At 40.6% G+C, this 18,638-nt stretch overlaps 1 protein-coding gene across 1 annotated transcript in view; it reads right to left on the bottom strand.

Annotated features, from left to right (window-relative positions):
* KIF20B (kinesin family member 20B) overlaps positions 1 to 18,638 on the bottom strand; it is an 80,945-nt gene that overhangs the window by 45,390 nt on the left and 16,917 nt on the right. The window contains exons 13-21 of the mRNA XM_019502112.1: positions 17,526 to 17,849; positions 16,725 to 16,864; positions 12,035 to 12,185; positions 10,716 to 10,941; positions 6,889 to 6,950; positions 6,533 to 6,652; positions 5,194 to 5,503; positions 4,882 to 4,884; positions 1,794 to 3,012 (exon numbers count right to left, since the gene is read on the bottom strand). Of these exons, the coding sequence (XP_019357657.1) occupies positions 1,794 to 3,012; positions 4,882 to 4,884; positions 5,194 to 5,503; positions 6,533 to 6,652; positions 6,889 to 6,950; positions 10,716 to 10,941; positions 12,035 to 12,185; positions 16,725 to 16,864; positions 17,526 to 17,849 (2,555 nt within the window). The remainder of the gene's footprint in view (positions 1 to 1,793; positions 3,013 to 4,881; positions 4,885 to 5,193; positions 5,504 to 6,532; positions 6,653 to 6,888; positions 6,951 to 10,715; positions 10,942 to 12,034; positions 12,186 to 16,724; positions 16,865 to 17,525; positions 17,850 to 18,638) is intronic.

Here is an 18,638-nt window from a genome sequence, read left to right as displayed (position 1 = left end):
TAACATTCCACCATACAAAAACTAGAACTCTTAGTTCCAAACTGATACCTTTTATTAGACCAACTGGAAAATGGCAAGAAAACTGTCCTTTTCTGCCAGCTTTCAAGATCAAAGTCCCTTCGTCGGGCTCTGGGAAAAGTGTAGATGGTACCAGATGGTAAAGAGTCCCCATAGGTAGGAAATAAACTTCATTTTTTCACAGAGGGAGCTGAAGCTGGAAGGCTGTCCCTCTGTGTCCATGAGAGTGTCTTTGTGAGCTGTGTTGAGTAGCCGTTTGATGTCTTGATCAGGTAGAATTTTTTTTTACCTCCCTGCCTGCCATCTGACACCTCCAGGGCTGAAAGGGACCTCAGGAAGTCTAGTCCAACCCCCTCCTCAAAGTAGGACCATCCCCAACTAGATCATCCCAGCTAAGGCTTCGTCTAGACTGGTCTTAAAAACCTCCAAGGATGGAGAGTCCACAACCTCTCTAGGTAACCTGTTCCAGTGATATACTACCCTCCGAATGAGTTTTTCCTAATAACTAACCTAAACTTCCCTTCCTGCAACTTGAGACCACTGCTCCTTGTTCTCTTATCTACCACCACCAAGAACAGACTATCTACCTCATCTTTTGAACCACCCTTCAGGTAGCTGACAGATGCTACTAAATCCCTGCTCAAGTCTTTTCTTTTCCAGACTAAATAAGCCCAGTTACCTCAGCCTCTCCTCAGAAGCCATGTGCCCCAGTTCCCTAACAACTTTCACTGCCCTTGGCTGGACTCTCTCCAATTTGTCCACATCCTTTCTGTAGTGGGAGGCCCAAAACTGGACACAAAACTCTAGATGTGGCTTCACTTGTGCTGAATAGAGGGGAATAATCATTTCCTTTAACCTGCTGGCAAATGATCCTGCTAATACAGCCCACTATGCCATTAGCTTGCTTGACAACAAGGACATACTGTTGATTCATATTCAGCTTACTGTCCACTGTAACCCTCAGGTCCTTTTCTGCAGAGCTACCACTTAGCCAGTCCCCAGCCTGTACTGGTGCATGGGACTGTTTTGTCCCAGGTGCAGGACTTAGCACTTGTCTTTATTGAACCTCATGAGACTTCTTTTGGTCCAATACTCAAATTTGTCAAGGTCTCTCTAAATCCTAGCCCTACCCTCCAGCATATCTACTACTCCCCTCAGCTTGGTGTCATCTGGAAACTTGCTGAGGGTGCATTCTCTCTCATCTTCCAGATCATTGATGAAAATATTGAACAAAACTGGCCCCAGGACCGACCCCTGGGGTACTCCACTTGATACCAGCTACCAATTAGACATTGAGCCATAGATTACTATCCTTTCAACCCAATGATCCAGCCAGTTTTCTATCCACCTTACAGTCCATTTATTTGATTTGTACTTCCTGAGCTTGCTAGAGGGTGTTGTATACCATATCAAAAGCTTTGCTAAAGTCAAAATATATCCTGACTAGTGCTTTCCCCACATCCACAGAGCCAGTCAGCACATCATAAAAAGCAATCAGGCTGGCCAGACATGACTTGTCCTTGGTGGATTCCTTAAGGACCTGCTCCATGATTTTTCCAGGGACTGGCCTCCCAGGGAATCCTTAAAAGGATCTCATGGAACCCTGGTTGAGAATCACTAATGCATACAGATGCTTTTAGAAAGACATTTTAATATCAAAATCCCTTCTTTGGCATTTACAGTTGGTAAGTATGAGTACATTTGCTGAAAGGAAGTCAATGCACATACATCCTAGATTTACTCTCAGGTGCCTATTCAGTATTATCTGTACTTACTGTTCTGTGGCTTCTTTTTTTCTTTCATCTTCTCTCTTCTTTTCTTGAAGTGACTGTTCAGTTGTTTTCAAGTTATCCTTCAACTGCAAGACTTCCTCCTTCAGTTTTATTTCCTGATCATTTAATTCTTTGATCTTTTTATCTGAATTCTTACATTTCTCTTCCAGATCTCTCACATTACTTTCTATCTTTAAAATAACAGAATCCTTTTTTTTAAGCATATTTTTTAAAGTGGCTGCATTATCATCCTTTGCCCTATAAACTTCTAAGAGGCTTTCAAGCTCTTTTATTTTTGTTTTGTAGTCGGAAATTTGTTTTTCAAGACACGTAATTGTTCTGCAGCGCTCAACTATATGTTTTTCAGAATCAAGGGTATTTTCTTGCAATTGTTCCCGTAATTGATCAACAAGGATGTCTTTTTCCTTTAAGAACAGATTACCTTGATTTGTAATCTCATTCAATTTCAGTTTTAGTTGACTGTTCTCATTCCCAGCATCACTGACTTGCTTTTGTAAATATTCAACCTGCTGAAGCAGTTCTTTGATCTTATGACTCTTTTGGGAAGAAATCTCAATAATCTTCCTGCACTCTTCCCAAATGCCTTCAACACTGCAGTAGAAAGAGCTTTCTTGCCCTAGATCTGGAGTATTAGAAACATGCAAATCCAAGCATAAGGAATGCATTTGAGTTTTCTCAGGTGTATTTTTGGGGGAATATTCCAAAAAGTCCCTTAGATTGACCAGATCAACATCCACAGTGTGGGATTCTAAATCAAGCTTACATACCTCCTCCATTTTTGACTGCATTGTTTTAATTTGTGATGCTTTCTCTCTGATATTTTGGCTAGTGGTTTCTATCTCTACAGTCATTTGCTTAATTTTTTTTTCTTGTTCTTTATTTATACCTTTTTGTACTTCTAATTCAAAAACTATTTTCTCATAATTAGCCTGAGACTGTTGGAGTTCTTCACTCAAGCTGAAAACCTTTTCTTCTTTTCTAGATAGCTGGAGGTGCAAGCCTGCCATTTGTTCACTGATGCCTTCCTTCTCTGTTTTTTCATTTTTAAGCTCTTCTTTAAGTGCAGTTAACTGGCATTCCAGGTTCTCATATCTTTCCTTTAATGCTAGCATTTCTGCATCTTTTTCAGAAATGTTTTGTTTCAGTTCTTTAAGCATACTTTGTTCTATCGCATCATCTTTACACTTATTTTGAATGCATCCTAAAAAAATAAAAAAGTAATCAATGTATAGTTCCAGCAAAATAAACTGGTAGTAATAAACCATGGTATATACCAAATGGCAATTTTTACCTCTTTGGAAGGCTTTGGGAGGTTTAGAACTTGAACGCTTAGATCTTGTAATGCTTTTAAAGCAATGATGCTCACCTTCTAATCTGTAGGCCAGATTCAGCCCACAGAGCCATGTTATTTGGCCCATGGGGTTCTCCACAAGTCTTGAAACAGAAGCAATAATGGAGATGTAGCAATTAATGCTGCCAGTGCTTCCCCACCACCAAATTGTCAAGCCCCATGGCCAGATGATAAGGCCCCATGGGCTGGATAGGACCAGTGCACATAGTGGGGGTGGCAGGCCTAATCTAGCATGTACAGGGCAATGAGTATTATATTTTTTAGAAACATTGGGAGATGTGTTTCACACAAAGTAATTTGGGGTAAAGTATACATCTTACATGGGAGGTCCTGTGGTTTGTTGACAACATAAATCAGTATTTGAGGGGGCTGTAAGTTTATAAGAGTACACATTCAAGCAAAAAATTTTAGCATCACAGGGTTTATAAGTACATGTATGTGCAAGGTATTTGCACGCGATACTGATGATTATGCAGTTTGTCATATTTATATAGAGGCATCACCGACTTCCTAATCCAGAATTTGTTAAAAAGCCTTCTACTTTTTAACTATTTCCCTGTAAAGCATTTTTTCCTCTTCGCTCACAGTTTGAAATCTATGGCAAGATCTATCTTGGCATATCTTAGATAAGCACCAGGTTAAGCAAGTGACAGCTTTGTGACAGAAGTGTCACAGACAGCATTAAAAGTCAGGCCTCAATCATATAGGATTAGGATCAGGTGCAAGAAATACCATTTCCCCTTCCATTTTTTTTTTTGGATTAAAAAAAAAAAAAAAAAACACACAACATTTATTTCAAGGACTCAAGAAATGAGACTTTGAAAGTGTCATGGATTTTCTATATTAACAATACATAAATAAAAAATATCCCAAAGAAAGAGGCAAATGAAATGGCCAAGAGATACAGAGCAAGAGCAAAACCTGGTCTGATGACCATATTACTAATGCATTGTAGTTTTATGTTAAGTGAAACTCAGAAAGCAATTCCAATTGTTTTAGCTATTTTACAATTGACAGCCAAGATCAGTCAGGGAGCCATTTTGTATATTAGTGACAAAAAAGTGACATGCAGCTTAGATGGCTTGACTAAGCAAAAACTCAAGACTGCTGACAGTCTTAAGGAAACAGGCTAATGGAGCCTGGAGTCTTAAAACCAAAAAAAGAGGACAAGGCCCAAGTATCAGCTCAAGTCACAAAGGTTTCCCCACGCCCCCCTCCCACATGCAAGCTTTTTTGAAAATGTCACATCTGCTTACCCAGGGGTAAGCTACCACTTTGTCTTCATTCATTTCTCTCCACTGTTCCTCATCACTGCTGTATTTTTAAGCAGACATTTTTAAATCTCCTTTCAGGTATGAATGGGTATGAGGCGTTATAAATCATTTGCTGCATCACAGAAGGTATTAGTTCAATATTCCCCCCTTCAACCATCTCACTTGCAAACCAAATCCTCTCCCCCCTCTGTCATATAAGCAAGCTAAGCACAGAGTTCAAGCAAGGTGAGCAGACAAGATATCAAAGCTGCATGCACCTGGCAATAACCAGGATGTTTGTTTACATTGTTTTTATTAGACATGAAAGTAGAAGAATTTCCATTATCAGGTTTGTTTGGGTTGATTTTTTTAAAATATTGTCTTGAATAGAGATGCTAATGTACCATGTGTATTCCTCTACACATTTACTATAGTATCTTGCACTAGAAAGTTGTACAGCACATACCGTCTAACAAAACATTATGTAGTAAACAAATGTTTTTCAGCCTTTTTTTGTAAATAAAGCATATGCAAGAAAATACTAGATGATTAAACAGCAACAAGCATGGCAGAAGGTAAAGTAGAATAGTTATGCCTATATACCCAAAGCGCAATCAAATAGGAAAAAAGGGAACTACTACAGAATTATTAGCAGACAAAGTAGCAGTTGGAAAAAGTAGAATATCTAAAATTATTTTATTTAAGAATTTAGTAGTAAACAGATGAGACATTCCATCTATAAGCCAAACAATGAAGAAACAATTAATGAAGAACAGTTACAGTTTCCATTTAGTATTTGACACAACAGATTTTCTCTTCCTCAGCCGATAAAACCTGCGAGCTACAATTTTCTGCTTTTGTTCTGGTTTAGAAGTCATATTTTTTTGGAGGGCTCCCTGCTGAACGGTGGTAGAAACAGTACCTCTCTTTGTAGGTGGCTCTTCCTCCTGAGTAAGCTTATTTTCAGAACGGCGTTTTCTTCCTACTTCCAATACATTCTCCACAAGTTCACTTAACTCAACGTCTTGTATTCTCTTGTTGATGTTCTCTTTTGCAATTTCTTTTTTAATAGTTGTTACGTCGCTGTCCTATGTTGAAGTAGAACTAGTTATTGTTTTATAAAATAAGCAAACACGTTACAAGCAAGTATTCTAAAAAAAAGCAAGTGTTTTGACAAGTATTATGAGAACAAAAATATGGCTATACATACATACACACACAATCTTTTTGCAGGTTTGTTGGGTTTTTTGTAAACAAAAAAATAAGAGAGAGAGTTGTAAACTGTTTGGGATTTCTCCAGTAAGTATACATCATCTGATATTTACTACCACAATAATACTTTGTAGAACAGGGAACAGAGTTTAAGGAAGGAAAGAGAAAGGCACTTAGAGCACTTACAGACATATAGAAAAAACACACATCCAGCCCAGGATTCAAAATTTACAGCCCCTGGGTTCCCGGTCCAGGTGCTGTCCTCTTCCTGCTGCCACCAGTCTTACAACACCTCCACCCCTCCCCACCACTGGACAGTCTCAGCTCTTCCCCCCTCGCCCCGAACTTTTGCCATCTGGCCCCACCCTTAGGAGTGGGGTGCTGCAGCACAGCCCACACGGCCAAGAAAACCCATGGTCAGGAGGCTTAGGGGGAAAGCCAGAGATTTTGTATGGTGAGGTGGCACCTATATGGCACAGAAAGGTGGGGATGTCTCATGCAGCATGGCAGAGCAGCAGTCGGGTGCACGGTGCAGTGCAGTACAAAGGAGGGCATGTGGTGCTGTCCAGGAGGAGGACCACAGTAAGTGGCGTGCAGCCCCATTTCAAGTTACTGAAACTTTCCATTTATGGTTAGATTCATTCCACCACAGCATATTTCAAATGCTTAAAATAACTTCATTCTAACCTTAGTTTGTCACCCGTGTTAACCTTCAGACTTTTAGCCTATACAAAGTTCTGGTTCACCCCGATACCCCAGCCCCACATTTTTGTTATCTGTAACTGTTGATGCTACAACTTCATACGTGTTGAAAAGCTGTAATCTGATTCCTATTAGAGCTATGATAGTTAAAAGAGACACTAAAATCATCAGAATTCACTTAACAAGGGAAAACTAAAACTTACATAGTTTTTCAAGGTAGCTTCTAAATGGGATATCAAGTCTTGCAGTTTTGCTATAACATCATCTTTTTGCTCTGTGATGTGAATAAGCTCTTGAATTTGTTTATTCTTTGTAGTCATTTTCTTTAAAAAGATTAAAGGTTATATTAACAAGATCTTTGTAACAAAACACATTCCAACAGGAGTAATCTGTTGCATTCAAACTTGCAACAAGAAGTATGCTATATTACTGGAAGATCTAGTCAGGTAAAAATGCAATAGAAGAATACAACAGGATATTTTATATGACTATAGTTGTATTAAATATTTAAAAAGGCAGGTGGTTAATTTTACTGCATTTACTTTTAAGAAAAAATTACCTCAGTGGTTTCATTAAGTTGTTGAGTATATTCACTCAGTTTGGCCACTTGGATGTTAAGTTCTGCAATGAAACAGGAATATTATGCATTAAAGAAGTTATAAGATAACAGTTTACTTATAATTGGTCTGGATAAAAGTCCTCCTATAGTAATGTTTTATGAATTTGCTCAGGTTAAAATTTAAAACCCTCACCGTCTTTTCTAGTATATTTTTTAGTGATTTAAAATGTATCTCAAGTTCTTAAAAGCAGCTGACCTAAATTTAAACTAAACAATTTGGAAAAAATGACATTTTATACAGAAGACCGAAAAGATATTCAAACTTGCAGTTCTGAAAGTAGGACACAGAAATAGAGTCCCTCATGCATCTTTATAAGCCTATGGAAGATAACATGTCCTGAGATCCTGATTCAGGTGCCTTTATTTGTTTTTCTAGCCTTTGGCATTTTACAGAAGTGTCTACACCACACTAATCCAAATGTACTGCAGATGCCCATAAGGGATGCTGGTACTGGCTTGAGAAGAGTGCAGGTCTTAAACTGGACAAATTCTGAACTCATTTCAATTTTCCTCTTTTTCATTCAACAAGTAGGCGCACAAGTCCCTTCAGAAGTAGGCTTTGCATCAATGGTTTTAAATGTTACAGAAGTGGTGTTCAACCTATGCCCTGCAGACTGGATGCTGCCTGTGCAAGTGACCCATCACCAACACATTAGCCTGGTTCTTGCCAGACCAGTGAGCTCTCCAAGTTCACCAGCAGGTCAGCACAGGATCTAGTCAGAGCTACTGTTTTCATGCAGCTCCAGAATCCAGGGAGTGAATACTGTTGCTGTTCAAATTCAGCAGTAGGGGGAAAAGAAGAGAAGAACAGCATCAACATTTATCTACTGAGCTCCACAACACAGAGAAATCAGTGGCTCTGACCAGAACCCATGCTGATATGCCAGCAAGTTGAGAATGTATGCAGCTGCAGAAATGCTTTTGTATGCAGCCCTTGGCCCCATTTCTGATTTTAATGTTTGGTCTGCTTGTAAAAACAATTGAACGCCACTGAAGGAACAAATGTACCCCCTCCCCTCCTCGCCCCTGCAAAAAAACAAACAAAACTAAACAAATAAAATACACAGCCTCTCTTCCACACAATTAAGCTCTGCATCTGAATTAGTCACATAGGCTAAATAATAGAAAGCTTTTTATAAAAACTTCTCCAGGTATTCCATCTGTCCCCAGCTCTCACCATGATGCGCTTCCATTGAGTTAAATAAAGATAACCTGCTACTTAGGTTAGATAGTAGTATCAACCTAAGATTTGCAAAGCTTGTCTATACACTCAGTGCAATTTTCAGCATTTATGGTAGTTAGATGCAAATGCAAGTTATCTGAAAATTTGACTGTTGTATAAGGATTCTCTCCAACAAGTCTTTCTTCAGTCCAAAAAAACAAAACCAAATGAAGAGACTGATTTGTTTAAAATTAAAAAATTCTACATAATGTTTTAGGACTGCATTAAGCTTTACTTCTTAATGCTTCTATGGTGCTAAACATGAACCTATTGAAATCAAGATTAAAATAAGAACAGATGCAATAATCTTAGCTGTCTGGAAAAAAAAAAAGATACATTTCATAGTAGTCAAGACAGCATCTTCAGCTATTTTAATACAGTATTTGGATCTTTTTCCCGTTGGGAAGTACCATTTTATTTCTCATGTTCAATCAATATTTTTAGTTCTTCTAATTTTATTTATGTTACTATTCAGCACAAATACTTGGCAGTTCAAATCCTTCTAAGCAGAGTAGGAAAAAAAATTCTACTCTAATTCTTCACTGACTTCTAAATTACTAAATTCTGAAGGTACTCACATAATCTAATTTTCTTATTGAAAAAGCTGTATTCTTTTTGCCAAAAACTATTGAAACACAGTCTTTGATTGCTCTGGCCACATGGAGTGGACAGACAGATGGTACACTGTGGTGGAAAGCCCAAAAGAGGGACTGTAGCAACACTTCTTTGACAAGTTATGGTAACGGGAGTGTCTCTTTCACATCAATAGGTGAACTTTTACTCAAAGAGGCACATTTCTCTGAGTTTAAGATAAATCTGTTTATGCTTCTTGACAGAAGTAGAAATACTGTCAGTCTTGCTTCGTAGCAACTGTGAATAATGTCTACACCAGTAACTCTTAATGGGGGAACCACTGGTCTACACACTAACAAATATTGTTCTCATTATGCCAAGCTACTTAATCACTTGTTACCTAATGTTTGACTTTCTACATGTAGAATCACACTGATTTTTGGCAATCAGCTGTTTCCAAATATGTTAGCTACTTCCATATTACTAGTCTGAATGAGAAACTAGATCTAGAGACATAACAGTACCATACGACAAAGTAGTCAGTGTTATCATATGCCAGATATACCTACCCGAATCTTTTAGAGTCTAGCAAGCTAACTGCCTCAACAATAGTTTCATAGTTTCTTAGTGCTTAGGGTCGGAAGGGACCTAAACAGATCATCAGGTCTGAACCCCTGCCTGGGCAGGAACGAGTGCGGGGTCATAACACCACAGCCAAATATCTGTCCAGCCTTCTCTTGAAGACCCCCAAGGTAGGAGAGAGCACCACCTCCCTTGGGAGTCAATTCCAGAGCCTGGCAGCCCTAACTGTAAAGTAGTGTCTCTTGATGTCCAGCCTGAATGTATAGCTCCACACACCTGTAGCTGAAATCTGATTCCATACACTAGCCAGCCATCCACTTTAAAAAAACCCAAAAACAACAAAAACACTCCACTCGTTCTTTTCTTGTTTATAAAGTGTTTGCTTTTTAAAGGAGAGTCAGACAGGTAAGTATAATTGCATCCTTTTTGTATCTTTATAAATTTTTTATTCAGACTAAAAGTAGATCCCATAAACAAATGGGGGGGGGTTTAATATTGCAACCATATAATTACTTCAGCTTTATAAAGTAAAATGCAAAAGCCTAAAAAGGATAATCTAAAAAAAAAAAAAAAAATCCACCAGGTTTTCCAGAATTCATGTATAAGGGTAGTATTTCACAATATGGATAGAGATAATACTGGAGATCTGCAGTATAAAAATCACAGACTAATACCAGTTATCTTGTGAGAACACTGCTAGAAGAAAGTTAGATTAGTTTATTGTATTAGTTTATTCTCCAGAGGTAGGCAGAAGCGCAGTGGCAGAGTAGTTAAAGATATCTTACTATGGCTATAGAGGTGAAAGCTGAAGCCTCAGCCCAGACCTCATACCAAAGTCTACTCCTACCGAATCCAGCTGTAATGGGGCTAGATCTATTAGTTGGGACTGGTGAGCTGCATCAGCTAGACAGTATTTTATACACGTCATCCTCCCATTTACCATTGGCTAGAGAAATTAGAGTGCCTTACTCAAACTAGTTTGATGAGCCGCTGGGCTCAGGGGGACCTTGAACCATAACAAATATTTAAATCGTCATGCACGATTTCAAACTTACAAAAGGGGGGGAACAAACAACCAACTTAATGAAGTTTTTAAAAAAGTTATAAGTTGCATCATTTGATTTGAAAAAAAATGCACACTTTTACAAATTACTGAAGGAAATGCATTATTTAAGGAGTTTGTTTTCTTAAAATTATATGGTTCTGTTGGGTTAAGCTTCAAAACAACACAATAACCAAACTACAAATTGCACAATATTCATGAACGACAGCTAATCACCACCAGAAATTAACTATCAAATTCAAAGTAGTTGATTAGATATGCAAGTCACTTAGTTAGGAATGCATTCCCAACTGCTTTCTATCTTAATTCAGAATCATCCCTACTCACCTTTAGTTCTTTGTGTCAGCTCTTCCTTGGTTTTAGTTAGCTCAGTAGTAACTTCTTTAAATTGTTTTTCAAGCCATGCAATGGCTTCCTGTGGGTCTTGTAAGGATACAATATAGCTGTGGACTTCTTCTGCTTGCTTCTTAATATCAGTAACATCATTTTCCAAAGAATTAATAATGCCCTCAAGATAAATACAACTTTTTGGAACTACATTATTGCCCTCCTCCTAGGAAGTGAAAAACATTTAGTCTTTGGTTAGCAAATGGCCCCTACAAGGCAGAATAGCTATACTCTCTATGGAAAACCAAAAACTCATTTGTGAATGCCCACATGAAAAAAGAACAAAGGACAAGAACTATGAAATTTTAGACCCAAATGATCTTGCTGATTTGGGCCCTATGACTTTATTGTCAAATTCTGTGTCTCAATTATCCATGTTTTAAAAAAAATAAATAAATACATGATTAAATTTACCCCACCTTATAGCATCTAATATGTGATGATCAAAAATAGGAAGACAGCAGAATTTTTCCCATAATATTGTATTTTTGTTTGGAAGTAGAAGGGGCACTGTCTAAGAAGTATGTGTACTTCAAAATTTATCACTAGATACTTCAGATATCAGAATCATCTGATATTTGGAATATTTCTGTGGAAAAAAAACAAAAATACTTTTTTTTTTTTTAAATTTAAAGCACAAAGAAGAGGAAGTAGAGCTGTAACCAGGACGTTGACAAAGTTGAAATATCCTGGTTCAGGGTCCAATTATACCTTCAGATTCATATTTGGGTCCCCATTCCTAGAAAATGCCCACAAGTCCTGTTTGAGGAAGTACTGAAGAACAACTAAAACTGAATATGTAGGGCCTAGAAATGCACTCACTTGGAATAGGCACACATTATTGAAACTATACTCTTGAATGCATATTAGCTTTACTATAAAAGGTATGAATTCATTCACTCCCTTTCTGTACGCCATAGAAGTTTCATTCTGTTTTCCTTAGATGTGCAAGTATACACTTTCATTCCTTGAAAAAAAGTCTCGTGGACAGACTACCAAAAGTTCAATTCTAAAGCTACATGTACTGCCCTCTAACTTAAGAACAATTATGATCTCTCAGTCTGGAACATAGATGCTTGAAGCCATTACTAAACCAAACGTATCTAGAGACAGTTAAGATACCTGAAAAAAGGGAGGTCCTGAACACCTTAAGCAGTAGATTTAACATAGATATTAAATCTGTCAAAAGATGACGACTCAAAAAGAGTGAGAGAGAAGAAAGAGCGAGCGAGCGAGTGAGAGAGAAGAGAAAGAAATACCAGAGTTGCAGCTTGCTCATTAGAAGGAGCATCCTTTATTTTTTCTCCTTCATCAGGTATTTTGACGTATTCATTTACAAGATCCTTGTAGATTTCTAAGCGTTTTTCAGACGTTTCCTCTAGTAACTCTCGTTCACGATTAAGGGCCACCCTGAATTAAAGAAAATTAAGTGATCTTAGAAAGAAAGTAATTTCCACCCTATTGAGTCACTGACATTTTGACTCAACAGGCAAGAAGGAATACACATTTGTTTCAGGTTTAAGTTAGAGTTAAAAAAAAAAAAACAACCCCAAAAACCAACCCCCCCATTCCACATTAACCCCTGCCCCCCATGCAACAAAAAGAAACATGCACTACACAATTATTGTCTTGTTTAGAAAGACTTTTATAATTAAGAAGCTACGAACAAATCTTTAAGCAGCTCATGGCTTGGTTGTAAACTGGGCATCTCACTGGACATGAGCTATGCAACACGCGTTGGTACATGTATTTTCCATTCTTGGAAATGAGGAGCTTCAAACTTCAAGCACTTACAGTACACTACTGGATGTTTATCTCCTGCATATAACTTGTTTACAGTGGGTATAAGGATTGCCATTTTAAAAATGCCTGAAGTTTCTCTCAAAACACAAGATTTTATATCAGTATTTCAGGATTTAAGCAACATTTTTTAGTGCTTATCTGGAAAGTATTGATAATATTAGTTCATGAATTAAATACTCTTTGCAACTTGCTTTCCTTTTGCAATTTTAATAGGACTGTACGAGCTATTGACGATTTGCCTTGGTAACTTGAAAGTTTAGACTTGTTAGATTTGTAACAAGTGTTCTTTCATTTCAGTGGATTTAGCTGGTCAATACAGAATTTTAGATTTTTATCATTTCTTTGTACTTTTTTATTGTACAAGTTGCATGCATTTACGTTTTTTGACATCACAGTTTGGGTGGTAGATTTTAACCATTTAAAAAACAAATCATTGCTTTCTGATCGAAATAGCTGTTTGCATTTAACTAGAGCCTTGTTTATATTGGAATGATGTCATTATCATCATCATCCTCCAAGTTAAGACTCAGAGCATTTGTCTACACTATAACCCTAGTGGGAGCATCCCAACAAGTGCGCATGTGCAGGGGTGCGCGTTTCCCTTGGGACAAATAGCGACATATTTGTGCCACTGCCATTGGTCCCCGGGCATGCACCTGCACACACACTCTGGCACACAACCAAGTGACCTGGGTGGGGAAGGGGAGGCTGAGGCCAGCAGCCTTACCTACAGGTCCTGGAGGCCTCCCGAGGCAGCAGTGGCAGCACCAAGCCTGCTGTTCAGAGCATAGCTCTGGCTAGCCAGGCTCCCTTTCTGGCATTGTATGCTGCTGCAGCAGCATGTACCACACCCGTTTTTCAGGTTTTTGGTTGTTTGTTTGTGGTTTTGTTGGGTTTTTGGGGGAGGCAGGGGGGAGGAGGAGGAGGAGGAGATCATTTCCTGGTGTCAAAAAACCCCCCAAAAGCTCTGCACTGATTAGCAGTGTGGCGAATGGATGCATGTGCTCCACATGCATTCTGCAGCACCACAAACTGCTTTGGAGTGCCACAAGCCACACGTGCACACTTGTTAGGATGTGTGCAATGTGTCCTGGCATAGACTTTCCTCACCTGAGATTATGCTTAGGGGCAACAAACACAGGTTCATTAGAGGCAGGTCCTGTCAGGCCAACCTGGTGGCCTTCTATGGCCAGGTCTCAAAAGCCTTAGACCCAGCGGTAGCAGTGGACGTAGTCTTTCTGGACTTTAGGAAGGCCTTCGACACTCTCACCCCATTCTCATTAAAAAACTAAGGGACTGTGGCATCGCCACCTACACAGTCAAATGGGTTGCTAACTGGCTGGAGGGCTGCATCCAGAGAGAGTGGCGGTGGACGGGCCTTATTCGACCTGGAGGGATGTGGGCAGTGGGGTTCCGCAGGGCTCGGTCCTCAGGCCAACACTGTTCAACATCTTCATCAGAGACTTGGAAGAGGGGTAAAAAGCACCCTGTTCAAATTCACAGACAACACTAAGATGTGGGGGAAAGTGGGAAGTGCTAGAAGGGAGGAATAGGTTGCAATTGGACCTAGACAGGTTACAGGGGTGGGCGGATGAGAATAGGATGGGATTCAACACCGACAAGTTCAAGGTACTGCACCTGGGGAGGAGGAACCAGCAGCAGACCTACGGGTTGGGGAACTCCCTTCTTGTCAATGCAGAGGCAGAAAAGGATCTTGGAGTCATTATTGATGCCAAAATGAACATAGGCTGACAGTGTGGAGACGCGGCCAGGAAGGCCAACCGTACCTTGTCATGCATCCACAGATGCATCTCAAGCAAGTCCAAGGAAATGATCCTCCCTCTCTATGTGACAGGCTGCATCTGGAGTACTGCGTCCAGTTCTGGGCGCCACACTTCAGGAGGGATGTGGACAACATGGAGAGGGTACAGAGGAGTGCCACCCACATGATCAGAGGGCAGCAGGGCAGGCCCTATGAAGAGAGGCTAAGGGACCTGAACCTGTTCAGCCTCCACAAGAGAAGGCTGAGGGGGGATCTAATGACTGTTCACAAACTAGTTAGGGGGGACCAGCAGGCATTGGGGGAGTCCCTGTTCCCCCAAGTGCTACCAAAAGTGACTAGAAATAACAGTCACAAGCTGGTAGAGGGTAGATTCAGGCTAGACATCAGGAGGCACTACTTCACTGTCAGGGTGGCTAGGATCTGGAACCAACTTCCAAGAGAAGTGGTACTGGCTCCTGCCCTGAGGGTCTTTAAGAGGAGGCTAGATGAACACCTTGCTGGGGTCGTTTGACCCCAGTACCCTTTCCTGCCCATGGCAGGGGGTCGGACTTGATGATCTACTCAGGTCCCTTCCAACCCTACCAACTATGAAACTATGACCTTGCTCACTCTAAACCTGCAAGTGCAACTGTCAGTCCATTCCAGGGACATTTCACACAGCTGCTCCCAAATGTTTCAAACTTAGCTCCTGAGATAACTGGAGGAGGATACCTCCAAAGCAGTAATCACAGGTACATTTGCTGCTTTACACTCAAAGTGCTTTACAAGTCATGAAATACATAAGCAGGAACAGGTGTGCAAGGTGTTACTGCTGAGATGCACTGGGGAAGTAATGTAGATATACCATCTTATGCTGGCATAATACATCATGCATACTTGTTCTTTCTTGTATTGTGTCCTTTATAGGCTGTCAGGTGTTTTTACAAGAGCAAAGATAAATAAAAATTACTTATGGTGAGGAATAAGAGTACCCATACACAGTGTAAGATTCACTTCCTCATACTGGAACCAAGCAGAAAGGCATGCTGATGACCCATTGATGCATGCAGTTAGTTGTATTTTCCTCTTTATAAAGGAGGGTGTTTTGGATGTGTAGCAGGACACCTTTGGTATCTGTCACTTTAAGGGCCAGAACAGACAGCAGAGCAGCCTGCAGGAGACTGCACTCCCAATCAGGCAAGTAACAGGGCTAGCAGGAGGCTGACTGATTGGGAAGATGGCCCAGCTGCTAGAGGTAAGAACAGGCACTGAGCAGTAGAGCCAGCAGCTGCTGCAAGCAGCTGGAGGGAGAACATTGCCCAACTGGAGCTGCTGCTGCTCACAACATCTGGGAGGTACAGGGCAGGAATTATGGGGATGGAGGAGGTTCCTGGTTCTGGGGAATGACCTAAAACTATACCCTGCTGGGGCTGGATGGTGTGGTGGAGCTGCTTGTGGCAGGACAGCTTTCAGGAAGTGCCACACCTGTGCCTCCCCATTAAAGAAAGAGTATGGGACAGCAACTTCTGACATGCCTGGGCCTCCTGCCCCCTCACCAGGACCTCCAGTTTATACCCTTTCACTAGGGCCTCCACTCCGGTCAGCCCATGTGCAGTCCTTCAGGCCCCATAAGGCCCTACTCTACACTGCCACTGGACACTACTCTGTCCCTTAACTGGGGCTAAGGGGCCTTAGACCCCATGGGCCTTGGGTGTCCACAGACATGCCTGGGCCCACTTGGGCCTTGGGTATCTGCTGACAAACCCGGACTCTTTTTCAGGCTCCATACAATGGGCCTGGGTCCTGCCTCAGGCCCCACTCAGAGGGTCTGGGCACCTGTGCTTTTTCTCTTGGGGTATGCTCCCCTAGCCTCCCCCTCCATGGGGTCACCCACAAGGCAGCAGGGGCTAAGGCAGAGTACTTTGGATGCTATCTGCGAGGCATGGTATAATTGGAGGTTCAGAGCAGTGTATATTGCCCTAGGCATCAGGGCATAAAATGGGCAGTCTCCCACATTAGTACATCCTCTTTTATACATCAAAGCATGGCAGATAAGACAGGGCAGACTGCCCTAGAGAGGTGAGCAGGCCAACACTGTGGGCAGCCTAGAGACTTCCCCGTCACAGGATGCATATTTGTGTGTCCTGTTCCTGCAAAGGTTCAATCACAGAGATTGTTTACAATCAAACAAGCACTGGGCCAAATTAAGCTTTTTCCCCCCCTTTTCTTTTCGAGATTTGAATAATTTTAAGAGCTTTTTTCCTCCAATTTATATATAAAGTGCAAGTATGCAAATATTGAATATTTGAACTTAAAATTAGACTAATTGAGACAGAAAAAGAAATTTACAATTAGAAATAAACCTACTAAGAAAATTTACTTACCGGAAGTCATTTCCCTGTTGAGCAAAATATTGAGTGAATTCCTGCGTAACTTCTTCACGAATTTTTAATTCCAAGAGCAATTTGTCTTTTCTCTCAGAAATCAGTTTATTTTTTAAGTCTTCTATTATGTTTAGTAGTCTCTAGAGAATGGCAATAGGTAGCATTTTATATTTACAAAGGAATATTTTCAAAGGTTTCTGTAAGCGCTGCTCTAAGAATAGTTCTTTTGTTCACTGCCTCCCCACACAATCAGAGATAAAAATCTCTCTCAATTTTCAACAGAGTTGGACACAATCTGTTTGTTTGTTTTTGTTTAAGTCTTTGTAAAGTACTTCATCTGTGCCATACATTGTTAACGTATACAAAGTTTGCATATAAAAGTGTGTGTTCGGGGGTCCAAAGAATATCAACTGTACTGGAAAAATTGGAATGGTTTCTTTTCAAAACAAGAGCTAGACACTGACCCCACTCCCACCCATAAAATGCTTTACAAGTCTTGCACAGCTCAAAGACCTATGAGCATGCTACCAAAACCCTGCTTTCAGAGCCTTCATGCATGGAATTAAAGATAGGAAGATTTTCTACCTACCCATGCAGACAGCACATTGCCAAGAGATGCATTTTATTTCACCCATTGCTAAGTATAAATGCATTACTCTCATTAACGAATCCGGTTTTAAAAGCTGTTTACACAGTCTTTATAGGGGGGCTCGGTCCCTTCTCCAATACGCTGAAGTAAGAATTCTACCCCAATACAAAAATAGGCTGTGTACCAATTCTGAATAGATTCCTGGTACATACCAGATACTCTTCTTTTCCAATAACTATTTCACTTCCTTCATGGTCTTCCATCTTCTCCTTTGGCATCTCTACTGACTTATCACGCTCTTCCTCTGCCTTTGGCATCTCTTTTACCATTTCTTCTTCTGCCTGTGTCTCATTATCATGCATAATGCAATCATCATCCTCCATCACATCTTCCAGGCTTCTGTCCCAGAATATAGTGGCTCTTTTTCTTGCTACTTGCATTTTAGTGTTGGTATCACTTACAAATGGCGCTTCTCTGACAGACTTCTGGCCAAATGACTGCTCTTGGGGAGGATTATAAGAGTCTAGAACTAAAATCTATTAAGGAAAAAAAGTGATCAGTCATTTCTAAGATATAACCAGGCATCCTAGTTTTCTGCAATTAAACCCCCCCCCCAGATTCTCCAATTAAAAATCCAAAACTCCATGTTTTGCAGTGGCAGCCCAACCCCTTGCTGCTGATTGGTGGAGGGGGCAGAGCCACAAAACAGCCCTCTCAGAGGATCAGTGGCAGAGGGAGGAGGGGACAGCTGCCATCTTGGCTGCTTCTCTGTGCACCAGTGGCTTCTCCTCCCCCTGGCTGGCTGCCACAGTGGCCATGAAAACAGGGGGCTCCCACCAGGGAGCCAGCATCTTATTTTCAGTAAGTTGTTTTTCTTTTCTTTCCCCTGGGGATTCTAGAACATTTTCTGTAAAAAACAAAATTCCATGTTTTTCCATGGCAAACATTTCTAGGATCCCTGGAGATAACCAAGTAATTATGGAGGAAGTCAGTAGCACTCAACTATCACTCTACATTCAGCACACACACACACATTCACTGGGACATGTCCAATGAATTTCATGGTTCCTCATCGCCATTACCATATCAGTGAAATTAACTGACATACTACGAAGTTACCTTCAGGATAAATGAGGTGGTATAGTTTAAGAGGCCCTGCTCCAAGAGATCTAGAACACAGTAGCTTTGCTAAAGGTACAAAGCCACCCCTAATTGAAATAGCTCGTTTCATAGATGTCAGGGCTGGAAGGGACCTCAGAGATCATCAAGTTCAGCCCCCTGCCCCAAAGGAAGTCAGCCAGCTAGGGTCAAGGGATAAGCATCCA

Source organism: Gavialis gangeticus, unplaced genomic scaffold (genome assembly GCF_001723915.1).
Source record: "Gavialis gangeticus isolate Ggan-Ray unplaced genomic scaffold, GavGan_comp1, whole genome shotgun sequence".
NCBI lineage: Eukaryota > Metazoa > Chordata > Crocodylia > Gavialidae > Gavialis > Gavialis gangeticus.
This window is presented reverse-complemented; position numbering and strand designations above follow the sequence as displayed.